Source organism: Haliaeetus albicilla, chromosome 16 (assembly GCF_947461875.1).
Source record: "Haliaeetus albicilla chromosome 16, bHalAlb1.1, whole genome shotgun sequence".
Lineage (NCBI taxonomy): Eukaryota > Metazoa > Chordata > Aves > Accipitriformes > Accipitridae > Haliaeetus > Haliaeetus albicilla.
In genome coordinates this window covers 17,492,888-17,512,811 of record NC_091498.1, presented here as the reverse complement: position 1 = coordinate 17,512,811, position 19,924 = coordinate 17,492,888, and the positions used below count along the sequence as shown (strand labels likewise).

The following is a 19,924-nucleotide window of genomic DNA, read 5'->3' as shown; positions in this document are numbered from 1 at the left end:
AAATGTTCAGTTTGTTTCCCATATTTTACATGGCAAGAATGGTTATCAGCACTTGTTTTCTCCACTTCATCTTCAAGGAATGCCATTCTCCTTTACCTATGATTGAGGAAGCCACACTATGTCATTGTAGTCCTTGAATACTCTTTAGGTATCTTGCGGCTTCAGCTACATACATGACCTCTATCTCTAAGTCATTTTACGAAGCACATTTTCCAACATACAGCATAACATTCAGGCAGTTACACTTGCTTTCAACTAGCTCCTCTGCTGAACACTAGCTTCCTAGTTCAATACAGCCAGAGCAGTGCTGGCTTGGCAATACCACATGCCATTTGAAACCTGAGGAAAAAGCTCGCTCTTCTCTTCACTCACTCTCCTTTGAAGCTTTAAACAAACACTCAGGCATTTGGTGATACCCAGCAAAATGCATGGTGAATCAGCGGAAGCGCTGCAGGCTATTTCCCTTACTAGCCTGACCGAAGGATACACCTGATGTTCCACTGCCCTCCTGCATCACCAGGATCTGTCACAACAACGAGGACAATATTCTCCCGGTACAGGGCTTTCCTTGAGTGACAGTACTCTGCACCTTGCTCTCACGAAGCAGAGAGGTTACTGTTGCACTCATCAGTCCCCTCTCCTCTGGGCATCCACTTCTCATTCCAAACGAAGAGCCAGCTTTTCAGTAAAAGGTTTGGTTTTCCTCTTACCTGCCCACTTATTTACACCACCTACGGTTCTGACTCATCCTGTAAGTATTTTGGAAGGTAATTTATTATCCCAGCTTCAGTTAGCTTGGTTGGTGCTCAACACTTGAAAATATTTTAGGTTGAGCTGAGAAATGCTGAGGCAACCAAAGCAGCAGGAATTTTTGAAAAATCAGGCCTAAACTAACTTCCTATTCACTCCTGACTATCCTCGTACGTAGATGTACTCTCACAATCTCCGCATGATCTCACTGGTGACATTGTACGTTAGTTTATTTTTCCAGCATTTAAGTGGTTAATATTTTGAATACTCCCTGTGTAGTACTTGTAGTACAAGTGTCATGATTTCCTCAGGAGAATAAGTTGAGTGCTGTAGACTAACTCATGCCAATAAACAACTCGCGTGCTGGCTCCAGCGTGGTATTCTTCAGCAAATGTTATTTTAGTTAATGATTCAGTTAAGCGCCTTTATGATGCTTGCCTTGTATATGGACTCTTGTATACAAAAGATTATTTTGCCTGTTTATACTACAGGAATCACAGGCACTAACAAATAAACACATAACCAGCATTAATTTCTAAAAGATAACAGGGCTAAAAGTCACTGGCCTTTCTAGGAACTCTTCCAAGAAACAGAAATTAGACTGAAAACTAAGATTTGAATTGTTTGTTAAAGATTATTAGAAACAAAATGAAGCTACCACCTTTCCTCTTCAGAATAGAATACGGTTTTCTGTTCAGGCACACTAGAAAATTGTAGTTAGTTGATTTGTTTATTCACCACGTGGGAATTGTTCCAGGCTATCCTCAATTTATCCTGTGGGTAAAACCAACACAACAGTTAGAGAGAAACTTAAAGCTGTCAATTCAGACTTGGATTTGGAATGTATTTTTCTTGTGCTGCTGTTTGACTAAATTATACAAAAAAAATAACAAAAAGGGTGTTGCAGTTTAATGAGGTTTTGCACTACAAATTTTTCTTCTATCTATTTTTAATAAATTCCATTTATTCTAGCTCTTAAAATAAAACAACAACAACAACAAAAAATCACATTGTGGATTCAGTAAAAAAAAAAAAAAAAAGAAAAAAAAGAAAAGAAAAAAGATCATGAGTATGCACAAAAACCTTGATCCTGTATAGCCAAGACCATGTATTCCCTGTTGTGATTTATCATATAACTAACTAATTGTCAATGGCCTATTTCAGGAGACTTTCCTCTTGAGTTCAACCCACGTGCAGACTACATTTGGGATTTCCAGAGGCTCAAGGGAATGAAAACAATCAATACCCATACAAAATATACAGAAAATTAGTTTACTAACTTTCTACTTACTAATTGAACTCCTAGGCAGTGGGAACTTTTTTTTTTTTTTTAATTGTTTTTCATTTTAACCTGAAGCTCAATCTCTTGGAGTAGTACAGCATTGTTTGTATACAACAAAGCGCTGTACCTGCATTCATAGTTGTGGAAGCTTTGCATGGAAATAACTGTAGTCTGTGACATTGTTACCTGGCAGCAGTAAATCCTCAATGTCCTCACTTATGGCAGATGGTCTCTTCCACTATTGGGAACACGGCTGACTATACTGGTCATTGCCCCATGATTAAGAGACTATATCAATAATAAAGAAAGAATGGTTGAAATTTAATCATCAGGTGTAATCTGTTTTCTAGGAAAATAGTGACATGCCTCATATAAAAGTCACTTGCATTGTGGTAAACAAGAAGGGTAAGCATTTTGTCCCTTTGTGTCATTTATAAATCTAGCCACTTTTCTTCATCTATTTACTATGGTATTTTAAACACATCTGTTCATGTACACATGGGTTTAAATATACCATTAGAAAAGGCAATACCGGGTAATTTTATCCTCGAGAAGGTAGGTAATTCATGAAGTACTTCAATAACACAACGGAAAAAAATGTCTCTGCATATGTTTGTCTGGCTAGAGGTATAGAAATGTGAATATTGACATAGTTTTAAAAAAAGCAAACAAGCAGCTTTCCTGCAGCAGTACAACTTAGGACAAATCATTACAAGTAAGCCAGGCAACTTAATACACTCAAATCTTTTCCCTGTGAACAATCCAGCCACAACATATGCCCACCCGCTCCGTTTTAATCTGTCCTACGAGTGTTAACACAAATTTGTTGCAATCAAATTCTCTACTCCAAGAAGAAAAGCAACGTTATAAACTACGCTGTACCCACCTGTTAAGGCTGAAATCACCAGTGAGAAATTTATATATTAGCTGGAGAATAGACTTATTTCTGTTGTCCTTCTCTCAATCTGGACTTTATGTCTTGATCATTTGCATGATTTGTAGACCACAGCATTCCACATACACTGACTTCTTTATAACAATGCTGATTTATTTCAAAATAGACAATTTGCCCATACCCAGATGTATGAGTTATGCGATGGGGAAGTTGCCTTCCCCTTTGTGAAGAAAAAGCAACCTAGAGTCAGGGGCACAATGGACACACCTCAATCATCTCAGTTCCTCCTATTCTCTTAAACAGCTACAATCTCTGTATGAATGGCTTGATGCCTGTTCTAAGTGATTGCTCTGAACTGGAATTGTCTTGCCTGGCTTGAGGAACTCTTCAGTTTTTGATTCCTGCTATGCATGTCAATCCTTTGCACTAAGGTGGTGCTGCCTGATTTTCACTAAGAAACAGTATGCTATTTCTTCTGTCCTATCAAGTCCATATTTCACATTCAAAGATCTGCTTCATGACAATTCTTTGTGAAAAATCAAAATGTAAATGTGCATCTCCCCTTCTCTTTCTTCCCCTCTTTGGAATTGTTGCTGATCAAAAAGTGTTCCTGGGTCTCTCTCCTCTGAAAATTCCAAGTTTTATGCTGAGAAGGGGAGGAAGGGTAACAAAAACCACATTGTTACTTGAAAAATTATAATCTACTCAGTTTCAAAGGATAACCCTGAAAAGCTATTTCACCCCATCAAGGAAATACTTATCAAAAGATTTTAATCAAAGTTTAATTTTGTGCCCAGTGTTTCTAACCAAATGGTTTCTATCTAGTGTTATTTACACTCTCTCTATTAAGCAGCATTAACACTCAAATGTCTCAAGCTGTTGCCAGCATGAACACGGAGTCTCAGTCCCACTTCTTGCTAAAGCATCCAAAACTGCTTAGTGGAAAGGCAGAGGGAAGGGAACAAAAACTCAGAGTAAAGTAATTTGAAAATTTTTGGGGGGTGGGGGTAGCTTTACATAAAGAATAACTGTTGGCAACTTTCCCTCTCACTTCCCTGTTGTTTAGAAAAGTCCTTGTCCTCAGAAAAGCTGTCTGATTTCTATCTAACTCAGTTTATGTTGGGAGGGTCTCAGTCTTTCTCTGCCAAACTTTCTTTTAAGCACCAAATAAAAAACCTCTGTTATAGCTATTGAAGACTAATGGGTTCTACTGATGTCTGGAACAGAAATGGTGAGAAAAGATAAGAGGAGGACAAGCCAAGAAAATGGGCGGGGGGGCTGGCAGGAGGAATAACCTTTAAAGATTATTTGAGAAAATGAAGAGGAACCAAAATTCAGTATGAATACTGAATACTAGAACCTCAATATTAACAATAATAACTTTCTATAATAAGCATCTCCAGGGCTTAGGCATCCTTTGCCTTCAGGTTTTGACTTCAGGCCCCAATCCAGCAAAGCCCTTAAACCTGAGTAGTATTAATGAACTCAACCTATGTCAATGGGATTGGCTCATAAGCTTAAATTTAAGCATGTACTTAAGTGCTTTGCTGGATCAGAGCCTTGCTTGTTCTAGTCAATGGTTACCTTACAAGTGGGAAGTGTCTATCAAGCAAAATTACCTTACAGATGTGTAAGGGAAATCCATTGCTAATCATGCAGCAGGTTTTGTGATACTGGATGAAGCAGCTATCTGCCATGCATCAGACTCCACATTTTTTCCATGTAGACAAACAGTCCCAGTTGAATACCAGCCACTCAGACTTAAGTATCCAAAAGCTGCCAGTCTGCAGTGTACTTGTTCGAAATTAATTCCTTAAAACTTCCTTCCAGTGGTTGTTACACTAATACTTTAGCACCTTCATTGGACATTATCATACACATCCAGCATCACAGTGCTTTTGTTTCTTACCCGTAATCCATGATCCTCCCAAAGCTGAACATGCTTCACATTTCAAAAAGTTCCTTTCTAGATCTTACTGCTTTTCCTATGTCTGTCTCCACTTCCTCTTTCATCTTAGATGCTTTCAGTGGAGATCAAATATAGCCCAAGTTTCCTTGTTGTAAATATAGATAGACCCTGAGCCCCAAAGTGCTGTACTATTATCTGTTTCCTCCAATAATGCAGCAAATGCAGACCTACTAATAGAGCAAGAGGCCCCAGTATTCCAGCAGAGGCAAACTTTTTGCTACCTTCCTTAGGAAGAAGGAAAGACAGCATCCTAGTCAATCTCCATGAAAACAGTTTGCATGACTTGTGAGCAGCCCACCTGGAGCCTCTTAAGATTTCAAGTCTGCGAAAAGGGAAGTCTGGATTCTGCTCCAGAAATTTCTGAAGGTCAGAAAAAACAGAAAACCCCTGAGAATAAGAACAACAGCAAAAGATAGAATGAATGGGCAGATGGTCAGAAAAACACTGGAGGACAAACTTAGTATCAGGATCAAACACTTATTAGCTTTTTGTAAATTGATAATAAGGTATTTTAGACTCATCTGATCTATAATCCTATGGGTCAGGTCCTTACAGGTAAAACGCTGGCTTTTCTACACTAGATCTGGTCCTTAGATGGTGTAAAGTTTGTTCACGTCAGCACAGATCCCAGGGGGACATTTCTTTGGTGAGAGGTGGCTAAGAATTCCACAGCAGCTACCCTGAGTCTGACCCTGCTTCATCAAATTCAACATATAGCTAAAACATACAGAAAACATGTATCAGCTATTGTGTACCAAGCTCCTTACAACCAGATATGTCCTTTGATGTGGAACCATGGTTTTCAATCCTGTTTTTAAGGTAAGAACATTTTCTAACAACTTATTTATAGTCAGAGGTTATATCTCGTATTTGTGAAATACTGAGGTTATCCGTACATGTGTGCTACTCAAATTGATTTAAAAAAATCTCATTGGTTTGTGTACACATATACACCTGTCCTTTATGTATGTAAATTTTTTTATGAATAGAGCATTTTTTAAAAAATCATAACTTCTTTGAAACACACTTACAAGTTTTAAGAGATGCCATGGTCATATGATAAACAATGGCTAAATTAGGAATTCTTAAAGTAGCAGAATGGCAGTAATAAATAGATCAAAGACTTCCCTATGGTAATATCCATATGATTAATAAACAACAATATTTCCTATCCTGTAATGCATGTCATGGTTCTGATATATAAGGTTTCACATTTTTTGCCTGCACACAGGCACGCACAGGCTCACAGAGCAGATGTGAAAGTCACAAGTCTCTAATGTAATTCATGCTCCAGTTCAGCAACTGTGAGGGTATGCTGAAGACAACGCTGTGACTAACATGGACAAGAAATTCCTGAGAGAATAAGAATGACTGTTAACAGTTCTGAGAAACTCTTCCTCTGGGTTATTATCCCATAGAGAGAGATAGTGGGTTTTAACGGTCTTAACCAAACAAACAGCTCTGAGAAACTAGACATATTCCCTCTGAGATTACAGTGAATGAAAAACAAAAAACCATCTTATGTTAAAAGTGGTTTGAAGCATTCATGATACTCTCAGTGAAGTACTTGGACTTCTTCCTGCTTTGTGCATCAGGTCAGAGTTTCCATACTCCCAAAGGAAACTAAACATTGGCTGAAAAAAAGAGAAAGTCCCATTTACCCTTACTGTTATCTTTTCACAGCTGGCTTGATTGAACAGGGGTGAGGCATGGGCACATGTAGTGACCATTACAGCAACCAGAAAACAATGCAGTAGCAACTCAAACAGGTGCACCTGTTTAAATGATTTACATCTGGGACACTGCTCACACACATCAAAGTAACTGAAAGGGAAGTTGCTTGAAAACTCTATGTTCTTGTAGCATTCTCCATCTCCTTAAGGTAGCTGGCAAGTGAAAGATGTGATCCAGTCCCAGGGCACTGAAAGCCAGAAATAAAGTAAAACACTACCTAACTAATGGCTTAAGATCATTTCAAGATTTCAGAAATGTCAGCCTCCTTTTTTCTCACACCACCTACTTACATTGCCTAAAGCAACTCTGCTGTCCTAACACAGGTTAAACACACAAAGAAACACTATCTTATATACATGAAGTAACGAGCAGTAACTATTTCTTCAACTGCCTCTCATGCAATTCAAGCTGTATCAAAGCAAATCAAGTTAACAGGGTAGATGGGGAGAAGAAAGATAGTTTTGTGACTAAGAAGCATGGCTACAACTCAACTGTTGGTACTCCCACAGATTTGCCAGCTCAGTCTTCTGTGCTCCTTTTGTCTTTGAAAAAATAACAGCAGTAAAAATATTTCTAGTATTTAGGTTTTCTGCGTTACGTTTCCTAGTGTGCTGAGACAGTGATTGGCACAATCAAGCACTGGTTGCAGACTGAAGTTCATTACTGGTGCATTACTGTGGCACTCTATTTGCTGGTACATAGCATCAGAGCATCCCTTAAGACAACATTTGATAGCATCACTCATCTATCTGCGTTGTCATACAGTCCAGATGGTTGCGATATGTAGGCAACTGGGAACCAGAGCAGCAGGAGTACATCCTGCTGCAATTTTCCCTCTGGTGCTAATCTTGATGCATTTAGATCAGTCTGTTGGTTAGAAAGTCTACAGCTCTGGCTTGATGCACCCAAAGACCTAGCAAACTAAATAAACTGGAGCAGCTGCACTCAGTAGCTTGCCAACTATCAAATGACCAGATTTGCCCACAAAAACTCAGTAAAAGATTACTGCAGCTCAGCTGAGTGACAATCCCCTACCATGCAGCGTGAATTTTCTTTTGAACTCCACAAGGATGGTATTGTTGCAAATGGGTCTGTTATTAAAGATCAACTCAGAAATCTGTGTACTTGAGCAGATTAACTATTACTATGATGTACAAAGCCAGAGGCAAAGAGGAAACAAGACTTATTCCATTTGGCAAATGCAATTTTATTTCTGGATTAGTTGTAAGAATTAAAATTTTAAACGTTCTATCATGTGTACCCTGCCAGACGCATTAATTGGCATACTGCAACAATACTGCAAATGAAGAAAGTCAACATAATTAATCATCTCTGTATAAGTACAGAGTTCTCAGGAACATAACAGTTATTTTTCTGTGTTACAGAAAGGAGGGTTTCCAAACTTTGAAGAGGCGAGACTTCAGTGGGAATTTGATAAGCCAAAAAACTATAAACTGGCTTTCATTAGTCCAGGTAAGAAGAATCTAAACACAATATGAAAAACAGAACACAAACTGACAGATACAAGGAAGGAAGGAAGACAAAGACATTTCTAAGGAGGTATCTTGATAAAATAAAGAAATTACTGAGTCTGTGACTGTAACCATACTTAGTTAAAGCCAGGTTAGTATAGATTTTATAGTCTTGAGGAATTTACTCAAACAGAAGATATAGTCACCAAGAGCAAAATGTTACACTTGGTGACTTCCTGTACAGTTTAGTCACGTATATAGCCTCACTGACAACAAAGTACATAGCTGCAAACTGTGAATCACACCCAAATTTTCCACCCATGACTATATGAGGGAGTAATTTTTGCCACCAATACAAATACTCAGTGGTATAACTGTGACTACACAGAATGATTTTATCTGGACTAATTGCTAGCTATTTACTTTGCTGGTAGAGAAGATTCTTTATACTATATAAGCATCACCAAAATTATTCCTTACGCTAGCACTCATGGTGTTACTGGTTCTTCCACCAGCAGGGTTTTTATAGTCAAAACAACTCACAACTGAGCAACAGAAATGGACACCAAGAGAGCTACAAGAATATGAGTGAGAACAGAAGTTACCTATATACATTCCCATTTCCCCAGGAAAAATCACTATGTGTGGAGTAAAAATATAATCCTTTTCACACCCAAACTGGCCTGTGAACGTGTAATCACAAGTGTTGCATGTGGGAACAGACATCTGTGTTCTATCTTCATTTGTCATTTTGGTGTCTATTTCCAGGAAAATTGGAAGATAATTTTCAAAATTTGGCCCCCCAAAATAGCAAAAAATAGATTGAGTTCTCACAAACCAAACCATACTCACTGGCAGTCCTTCTCAATGATTTTGCAAAAATTTCTTGCTGTATATGTGTAGAATGATTTGAAATTACTCTAATTACCTGAAGAATCTTAAGTCTCTAGTTCAATTTACAGGTCTGATTGCTCATATTTCTTTCAGATAAAGATGCATTTCATGTGGTTATTGATTCCCTATTAATTTATAGAGCAGCAGGTTCCTGCAGGGGAAAGACTTCATTTCTCCAGTGTAGCCTTCTTTAGAAGAATGTCCTGCAGGAAAAAAGAGAGATAGTGAAACAGATGCTGTTAGCTGTAGTGCAATTTTTAGTCTTTCTGGTAAGCACAATTTTATATAACTGGATCTCTGTGGCGTCATTTTGATTTGTACTGTAAGTAGTAATTGAGAAGACACAAATACCCACATGCAACAAGAAATTTTACCTCGGTTCTTCTAGAGATCTATGACTGTTCTTAGAAGTAATTACAGAATAGAGAAACCATACACAGTAAACTGAGTTTGTGACACAAGGATAATTTTGGGACAAACCCATTGTATAGTGACAAATTAACACAGGCAAACTTCAGTGAAAACCAAACAGTCATGAATACTTGTTTACAGGCACACTATCATATAATACAAATGGAAACTTGTTCTTTGGACAAGCCTTAACAAGGAAGTAAAAAGCCACAGCAGTGGTCCACAGATAAGGAAAAAAAAATTAGATTAATCCTACTTCTTTAGGCAGGGCCTATTTATTTTATAGTCTGGCAGATGATAAACGAATTCTGCAGGGGACATCTAAGGGACATTCTGAAGTAGAAACTAAATACTTGTATTTTAATAGGACAGGCATGGCAAAAGCCCAAAGAACACTCCAGCATGCCAGGAACAAAAGCAAGCGTGGCATGCAATGCACAGGCAGGCACATGCTGAAAAAATAACGCAGCCTCACAATGGACAGTCATGTTAACTCAGGTCTGGCTATTCACCATGAGGGAACACTGCAGTGGCTACAGCTGCAGGAGATACCCTTGTCTGTACACGGGTGCACTGCCTTCAAAAACCTTTCTGTGTGTGTTGGGACTGACTGCTGATGAGGGAATAGTAGGGCTAAATATACAGGATATGAAAACAAAAGCAACAGTGACAGTTATTTCCTTGCTTGTTAGTTTATGCACAGGTATTAAACAAAATTTTACAGCAATCTTCAGTTGGTGTTAGTCAGTAAAACTATACTGATTTACAGCAACTAATACTCTAGTATTCTACATAGAACAAGAGTCCGGGTTAACAGTGACTACAAAACTCTCCTCTGCCATTTTACATAGTAATAAGAATATCTTCAAATCTTTTCATTCAGTCAAGCTAGAAAACATTGGTCTTGCTTTTGTAACTCTTTGTCCAAAGTAAAACAAGTTGTATTGACTTGATACCTCTATCACACTAAGCCATGGATTCTTCTGTTTCACACCTATGCTGATTATCTTTAAAAAAAGGACTCTGTGAACACCACAAATTGCCAAGACACCCAGATCACTTCGCTCTTTTGAAAATTTTACATTTACATTGGCTTAGACAAGGATAGTGACTGCGATCTAACTAAAAAAACCCAAACAAAACAGAATTAAATGTCTAGTTGTGATGAAGAATGCTTATTGGCATTTGTTTCCTCAAATTATGATTCATGGGACCATAGTAAATGATCCAGACTGAAGTAAGTAATTTCTAAAAAAAAAAAAACCACCCCCAAAATCCTCAAACTTTAAACCAAAAGTATGAGTGCGTAGTCATGTACAACCAATTCTGAGAATCACCATTTTGAAGAGTCTGGGAACCACTGCTGTAATGTGTGATAGCTACTTATAACTATCAAATTAGCAACCATGTGACGCAGGTTATGTAGTTCACAAGAAGTAAATACTTGAAATACGTCTGATGAAAAAAGCAAACTGTATAGACTATTGTTACTAGCCTTTTAATTCCCAGAGAAAGAAAGCTTATGCACTTACATTTCATCATTGTATTCCTTTGGAGGTGATGCCGCAATGACTAAGTCAATCCAATCCTGAAAAAGAAATGCACAGGCAAACATGTGCTGCTAAATACTGCTTTTAGAGATGGTTAGTGGACCACCATGGAATATCAGATACAGGATCAGGAAGGCAATCTATTCCTGGAAAACCACAGAGAGCAGCAGAAAGATATCTATTAAAGAGTTCTATAGGAAGACCATTTCAAGATCGAGCTTTTTGATTTGTATCCTGAAATTAAAGAAAAATCTACTGGTCTTGCAACGACCTTTTAAAAATCATTTTTCTAAGAATCATCCTGTATTTGGTCATGTTAGCAATTAATACAGTTCTTGCTGAGAAAACTGTAGCTGTAGTGCAGTGTTACTTGTACATTAAGAAATCAAAGATAAGATAATCTATTATCATAAAATTCCAATCAGCTTGCAAGTAATTTTCAACATCAAAGAGAGATTCTACAGATAAATGTACTATAAACACTCAGAATGTAATGTGTTTAAATACTAATCTTGACAAATGACTAAACACCATGAACTTTCACAGTAAATTACATGCATGATTTTCAGAGATGCTATATGCCAATATCTTCCGCAGATTTCAGCTCACTTTGGTAGTATGTGGCATATCTGTCACTTTTGATGTTTGCAACCTTAATTGTGTTGACGTGACAATGTCATGAAAGAAAAGTATACCTCATATGAGCGTTATAGGTAGAATGAAGAAGTATTCCAGGTTACTTACCCCACCCATGTTCCAAGCTTTTGCTAGTGTTGCCTGTGCTTCTGCCAGCCTGCTGTCAATTAATATCTTGCCATTTACAGCTAGTATTTCATCCCCTTTCACTATGCCTCCTGGTGAAAAGACCAATATAGTATACATAAACGTAAGCAAAAAAAATTCTGTGGGTCTTTTCTGTCCTGTTTTATGCAGCAATGAGTATAATGAAAAGTGTCTTCACTAGATGTGAAGGCTTACACTAAAAATTGACATAAACAAGGAACTTTGCTACAGGCAAAAGCTAAAGGAATTTTCAGGCATGGAAAAGCCACACTGATCTCTTATTGATCATGACCAGTAAGAAACTAGTTCAGTAAGATTTTCCATAGTAGCAGTTTGCCTGTCTGGGTAATCCATGTATACAGTCTACAAACTGGGGTTGATTGTAGGCTGTTACTACTATGAAAATGGCAGCATTACTTAAAAGACCTAAAGGTATAAGTGGCATTTGTCAAGGGTTTGCAGAACTGTCATTCCTTTGCAAAAGTCTGTGTAATGTTTAGTCCTTAGAACTGATTTTGACTTGCTAATCTGGAATGAAGCACAACCAACTAACTGGGATTGTATTTGAAGAGGGGAAAGCACAGATGGGAAGGGGACAGCCTTAGCTATACAAGACCCTCACTACAGTGAAGAGTCAAAGAGAAGCAGAGTACTTGAGAGATCAAGTGGCTGAGACGTTTTCACAGCAGGAGTGACTTGAAGTTAGGTGCAGGTTGGGACAAGGTCAGCAAAGACAACATAAGGAGATACTGTCCTGTCTGTCTACCTGGTCATTGCCAGAGTTCTCAAGGAAAGGATGGAGATACTGGCCACCAGGAGCAAAGCCTGGACGTGTTGGTATGCACATTCTTCTGCCTTCCAGAGAGCTAAGCTGTTACCCAGAAGGCTCTGGCCTTTAGTGGGATTTTGGGAGTAAAGCCAGGTGTTATACAAAACAAATTACTATTGAAAGTAGCATTAAGAAGAAAACTAAGCAGTGTAGTGTAGCCATGGTCAGGTGATTGCTTTGCACATGGAAGTACTACAAATGTCATTGTTTGGAAATTGTGAAATAATGGAGACCATATGCTGCTTTCCTTAATTAACATAATACACCAGAGAATCAGCTGCTGGTTTTTTTTTTTTATATCAGACCGGAAAAATGGGAGTCCTTATTAATAGAACAGCTCTACATTTTCAGGCCACATAATTGAAAATTCTGTAATGATAGAAATACAGCAGCAATGACCATTTCTTCTTAAACACTATTTATAAATTTTACATCATTATTAATTTAAGCAGCACCCTTCAAACCATGATCCTCTCTCTGAGCTGCCCTTAGAACTGAGACAGAACTTGGCTGCCTTGGACAATCCAAGTGTGCTTCTCAGTACTAGGCATAGCTATGAAGTCAGCCAATAACTCTCAGTCAGCATAAGGAGCCACTCTGCAGCAGCATTCAAATTCCTCATTGTTACTCACCATGTTTGTCTGCAGCACCACCCTCATAGATGGCAGACACAACTATCTTTCCAACTGGAGAATCAATTCCTCCCTCAACTGCGAGGTCTAATGATCCTTCCTATTAAAAAAGAGGTTTAGTTCAGAAAAGGCTGTTAATTTTTGCCATCAACAGGAACTTAATCTTTCCTTCTTCCCAGTAAATGGGACTGTACGTGAAATGCTCACATGAACCCTTTAAATATCAATCAAATAATATAGTATTTACCTTTTTAATTCGTAATAGCCGTACATCTTTTCCCATAATCTGCTCTGGGGTAAACTATGAAAAAGATGTAGTGATTAGTCATTTCCACCTTGGAAACACAAAACAATTAGGCTGATCTATGTAGTTTATGGGAGAAAAGGGACCTTTCCCTCCTCCAAAATAGTGTTAGCAGAGGATCAGAACACCAGATAATCTTTTCCCCTAAGAAAGCTCCTTTTTAACATGACTAGAAAAGACAAATACACAAGCCCCAGCAAACCAACAAGCAAGAATCTTACACCCTTCCAGCCCTCAAAATCAAGGATGCGTTTTTTCTAGTGTATTTCATATTAAACAGTGAGACATATTTGAATTCTCTCCTTACCATTGAATATGGATCAAAATCTTCCAAATATTTCTGGAAGCCCTGAGAATAAAACAATACTTAATTGTGAAAACATTAGACTCATGCACACACTTAATACACAAATTCCATTTTCTTTATTAGTGAGAGAACATGTTAGTCTATAAGCTATGAAAGAAGACAGTAAATGGAGAAGAGCACAGAAAGGCAGCAACAGTCCATCCTGACAGTCAAAAGACGTTTCAAAATCTTATGACAGATCAGCGGTTTGAGCTGGTCATACTATGGAGCAGTTTTGAGGAACAGTTTACCACTCTGTCAGCTCCGCAGTTTCTCTCTACACCTGACAGAACAGAAACAAATCTTGAAAGCATCACAGGCAGCTATGTTCTGCCACACTCTTCTGAACAATGTTTCTGGGGAGTATCACCATGTTGGGCACTATCTAACACAGGCAGAAGTGACAGGCTCCAATTCACCTGTCAGCAACACTACTCCATAGTGTCTGGGTTGTAGGACCCTCTTCCAGCCCCATTCTCTCCTCCTTTCCACAGAGTTTCAGAGAGTTGGCTCCATACCACAAGCAAACACAGGACAACAACCAATTTTGTTTTCATATGGTTCTGTGGAGGACTTAAAAGTTTTGGCAGGGAGTGTCTGAAATGGGGAAGATAATATTGCAGTTAGGTAAAGCAAGATTTAAGCTTTGAGAGGACTCATACCTTCTTAAACTTTCAAAACCTCGTGCCTTACCCTTGTCAGACCAACACTGCAGGGAAAAAGCAGGAGTTACGTTTTCTGCAAAGATGAGAGTTCCTGAGTCAGCAATCAGGAATCAACGGTGTTTGGGTGGTGGTTTCTTGTGGAGGATTAGTCGTTATCAGGTGAGACTGTGTGAGCAATGCTGGAGATTTATAAAAACTCTGCGCTTATTCTGCATGTTAATGTAAGGACTATGGGGACTTAACAGAAATCTTTACTGAGGTATCTACATGCTGCATCGCTCTTGTGACTTCAAGCTGCAATAACCTGGGGATATGAGAATAACACAGAACCACACAACCCTTTGCTGACACAGCAGGCAAGCCAAAATCTGATGCAGACCAGTAGTTCAGTGTGGGATCAAGTTTTATATATGCATTATTGCCCTCTTTTCTACTGGATCCATCTGATGACAAAGTCTATTCTACTCTCAGACTCAGCTAAGCCTTTTTCCACTTGTAAATCAAATGCACAGCTTAAGGTTCCTCTGGTATCTTTAAGGGTTGGCTGTTAAATGACAAAGTTGCAGCAGAAAACACTAATGCCTCCTGCTGTTATCATCTTTATCATCTCTCTCAGTTGCCTAATTTTGACATGACTATGAATGATCCTCTGGGGTCAGATCTCATCCTTACCACCACTACTTCTGACAAAGTCAGTGAGCAGTACTACACAGCTCTGCATTAGCAGACCCTCAAATGTACAACAGTGCTGCCCATTTGTCTAACCACACTTACACAGACCATGCAATAGTAATGCTGATGACTCTTGCATTGACTGGCAGTATTACACACAGGCATACTGAATTGTACAGTGTGAACCCTGGCTTTCCTGCAGGCTGCCTCTCCCTTTACCCTTCCCCTGAGGTCAGAAGACTAACTTAAGCAAATCATGTCCTCGTTCTGTGTTTCTTCTGAGACAGAAGAAACACTTGCAAGGATTGAAGCATGACTTTGTCTCCCCAGGCTCCAGAGAGCTAAATCATCAGGGCACAACTGCAGAACTTCTGCTTACTGCCACAAGCGGGTGTTTTTTGTAGGGAAGTACGTATTAAAAGCATCTTTTGGGAATAGGATCATGATAGATGTTATTTAGCATTTAAATTAGTATGGGTTGCATTACATTTGTTAATCGCTACCTTTGAGGAACTAAATAAATGGGAATTTGATCACAGACTTCAGCGAGGGTAGAATTTCATCCCGGGGAAAAACCCAATCATTCATTCATTTACAAAGTTTAGTAAAACTATTTATAGTATTAATACAACTGTAAGAGAAACATTTTACAATGACAGCTACTTAAACAACTAATAGTTTGAATAGCTGAATTTGTACTGACTTTCGGAATCATGGCTGAAGTAGACATCTATGTTCTTGGAGCAAGCAACTTAGAGGAAAGGACTCCAATCTCAGCCAAGCCACTAATTCATTATGTAATCTAAAGGAAGTCATTGAACTCTCTTTGTCCCAGGTCGCCCTCATGAAAAACAGATGTTGCCCTTGAAGAAAGTTTTCCTGGGAAAATAATTTTTAAACAGAACCCCCCCCCTCCACTAAACCCCACAACAAAAAACCTGCAAGCAAAGTGACATGATCTGGATCCAATAATGTACAAATAGAGCTATGATACAATGAAGACATCCACTGAACTGTAAATAAATCTTCCCAGAAATGGGCATCATAAATTCAGAGAGTAGAGAGCGCAATCCATATCCAAGCAGGGACCAATAGACCAAGCAACACTGAGTGAAAACACAGTGCTAAGCCCACCCTCTCACTACTCAGGACATCTCAGGTGAAAGAGTGAAGACCATTCTAATCCTTTCTTGACTTACAGTGATATTCATAGGACTGCACATAAGTAGAATGTGGAACATTAAAATGTTTAATTGCACTGAAACAACTGTCTGGACTTCTAGATGAAAGGTAAAGCTACTACTTAAAGAAAAAAACCACAAACACAAGCACCTAAGCCAATGGTACTGCTCACTGAAGTTTCTAGCATCAATAGTCAATAGCAATTGAGACTTAACTGAAATAAACAAAAAAAGAACTGAAAGAGAAACCTATGACTAGATTTAACTATTTTTTCCAAAAAACACATTTGCTAAGAAAACAACTATTATATATACAGAACATACTAACATACAGTGGCAACTGAACAATCTCAAAGTTTCATTTATCTTAGTCAAATTCAGTTTTCCTTTCTAGATCTAGATTGAAACTGATCAAAAGAAGAAAAAAAAAATCAATTATTGATCTTAATGGTTTACCACTCAAAAGCTCACACTGTGAGCTCACAACTGTGCACCAACATATAACATGGCAATGCATCTGACTTAGCTTGCATTAATGGTGTTTTGCACAGAAACTGACACCTTTAACAGCAGCAGAGAAGTTAAGCAAGAAGTTCACTTCTTCAAGAGAACATCTATTGAACCACCAGTCAACAAAAGAGGATGAGACAAAAACTTCATCACTGACAGAGGGAAGCAATAAAAGTAGTAACACAACAGAAATACCCTACAGAATACAGAAAGGTTATATGAATAAGTGCTTTCCACCACCAGTTCCTCTGATTTCCTACTAATAACTATGTTATGATAATAGCTCTATTTGTTAAACTAAAAATATTTTATTACTGAAAGCATTGCAACTGGAGACTAAAAGAAACAAGGAAATCTTAGGAATAGAAAAAAAAAATGCCAGTATCAGATCAGTTATCAGTGTTCAACTATCTTAAAGATTGCACTAAGCATATAAATAGTTACAGATGGTTCAACCTGAAGGATTTACTGTCCTCTCACTCTTCATCTGTCTAGACGAGCAGGAGCCACAGGCACACACTGAAAGTTTACAAAGACTAGCAGTTTTCATGCACTAGGGCTGTCTTGCACCTCTGTTTTAGAAACTGAGCAACAGGATTAGAAAGGAAAGTTTTAAATCTATGACCAGCCAAAACAAGAAGTACCACACGAAATACGAAAATGTTATTTTACTTGGTTTTTGTTAGATCTAAATGATGAATTGTAAACCACCATCCGTTTAAACATCTCTTGTGGCTGCAAAAGAAAGAAAATTGCCAAACCAGATATTAACTTTTTGCTGTTAATAACTATCACCTACTCACAAATAAACTCACTGCTTTTCTTGCACGTCTAGGGACCGAATCACACTTGCACACTTGTTAGTGCTTGTTCCCTATACCATTTCAAAATGAGAGAACACACACAGTGAAACAGTACTGAATACAAAGAGGAAAGAATTCTAGAGAAACTACATAAATAATGCACATTTCCATACCACAAGATTTCTTAAAAATATTTTTCCATGACTCCTTTTATCCCTAATTTCTACAGAACAGTTCTGAGGTCTCTTATCCATGATTTTGAAAAAAATAACTGAAAAAACCCACATGGACAAAGTGCTAGACAAGTAATTTCCAAAATATTGAAAAGTCATGATAAATATATATTACACATTTAAGATTTGCTCTCCTACCATGGATTTCCTATACTGAAAGGTGAATTTCATTATTAAGTTCCTCATGAAGTTGATAAGCTGAAAGAAAAGATATGTGTATTTGGGCTCATCCTGAAAGAAGCAATTACTTAAATATCAATTACCAGTACAGGTTCATTCTACTTAAAGAAAAATTCCTTCTGAATTTAAATTGACTTATTTCTGAGTGGTCTTGCTTCAATTTCGATATCTACAAGTAATTTCACAATACTGATAACTACTGGATTTTTTTTTAATTGTGTTGGGCTTCAGTGATTTTAATCCCATATTGATTCTGTATTTCTTTTGCTTCCAGTGCATTAACAAAATGGTACACTGTAGTTTGGAATCACTTAAAACACAGAACCTCTTATTATGTTACAAAAATTTCCAAAAATCAAATGGGCTAAAAAAACCCCCAAAACCCCAACCTTATACACCCCTTACAACTCTCCAGCCTCCATTCAAAACCCTGCATCAAATCAGGTAATGTATTTGAGTCTTCTGAAACAAGAACAACTTTCTACAGATTAAACTATGGTATTTACATTTCCAAACTCAATTTGCTTTAAAACAAATTACTATATATCAGTTTCACTACTGATTCTATCAGTGTCCTATAGTCATACCATTACTTGGAAAAACATATCTTTTCCCAAGTTGATGAGAGATTTGTTGTCTGCATTTAATTAATACAATGACAGAGTTTTTTGTCTTGAGGGACTTTTGGGCAAGCCTGGCAAGATTTTCCAGAAAACTCTTCAGGCCCTCTCTAGCCACTTAGAAAAAAATTTCCTTTTCAACACAGACGGTTTTGGTATAGCTGTGACCAATAATAACTGAAATTTCCAGTCACCGCACATCTTGCCACACAGTATCTAAGCACCTGTCTCAGGTCCCTTGACTGCAGTCCTGCAGAATCAGGCTTCAAATCTTGCAAATTAGAGGAAAGCTTAAACGTTCATTCTTCCTTTTAGAAATGCTGCATCCAGCCACAAAGCAGTGAGGGAGGAAAAATCTTTAGTAGCAGCAAGCGCATAAAAGTTTTCTAACTCACACACCAGGATGTTTGTGATAGTTGGGATAGCAGAGGCTAATGTCCATGTTGGTTTTACTTCTCTGAAAACCCTACCACTAAATCATAACAATCCTCTCCTGCTCTCTGAGCCAAAATTTAATTAGCTTTGCCACGAGTGTATTCCAATTCACTCTAGTACAGCAGATACAAACAATTCACACTGATTTTGACCCAGAGCAACCCTCAGCATTCAAGGCCACACTCAAAGTTTAATCCTCACCCATCATTTTCCTATTTATAAGTGAGAACAATTTCATTTTCATGAACTGTTGAAAGACCTGGGAATTGTGACCTGAATTCAGTTAATATGAAGACTTAAGTCACAACAGACACTTCACTGTTCCTATCTGGCCCAAATACCTTCCAGGTAACAGGAATATTTTACCCATTCTTGCATGTTTAATTTATTCTTATGTTCATGCTTTTCAGCTGCTTTATTAGTAAATTGCTCGAGTATAGGCTCCCTTGATTAACTGTTTGAATCAAGTAAATCCATCAAGATCAGTTTCTAGAGTTTGGTACTCTGGACAGCTAAATTCAGATAAAAACAAGGTAGAAGAAATTATGTGTGTTATGTCATATTAAGACATAAAGACTAGAGTTCTGTAATGTGTGTGAAATCTAACAAGACAAGAAATAGGGTAGCAAAAGATACTTTTCCTTTGGTGATACCCCCCTTCACTAAAAGAAGCCAAACCGGTCCTGTACCTGAACCATTGACTTAAATAAGGACCCCTCTGCAAACAAACAAAAAGCATTCCTTCTGCATGAAATCAAATTATAATTCTTACAC

General features: G+C 37.9%; 1 protein-coding gene across 8 annotated transcripts in view; it reads right to left on the bottom strand.

Moving 5' to 3' along the window:
• Positions 1-7,813: 7,813 nt before the first annotated feature.
• USH1C (USH1 protein network component harmonin) overlaps positions 7,814-19,924 on the bottom strand; it is a 56,111-nt gene continuing 44,000 nt past the window's right edge. For 4 of the 8 annotated variants that reach the window (XM_069803731.1, XM_069803726.1, XM_069803729.1 and 1 more), the window contains 7 exons: positions 13,813-13,854; positions 13,449-13,502; positions 13,202-13,301; positions 11,702-11,811; positions 10,940-10,995; positions 9,920-10,040; positions 7,814-9,199 (listed from right to left, as the gene is read on the bottom strand). In XM_069803731.1, coding sequence (XP_069659832.1) covers positions 9,941-10,040; positions 10,940-10,995; positions 11,702-11,811; positions 13,202-13,301; positions 13,449-13,502; positions 13,813-13,854 — 462 coding nt within the window. In that variant the 3' untranslated portion in view covers positions 7,814-9,199; positions 9,920-9,940. Of the gene's footprint in view, positions 9,200-9,919; positions 10,041-10,939; positions 10,996-11,701; positions 11,812-13,201; positions 13,302-13,448; positions 13,503-13,812; positions 13,855-17,551; positions 17,615-19,924 lie in introns of all 8 variants that reach the window. The other 4 variants (XM_069803728.1, XM_069803725.1, XM_069803723.1 and 1 more) reach the window with 2 other exon arrangements.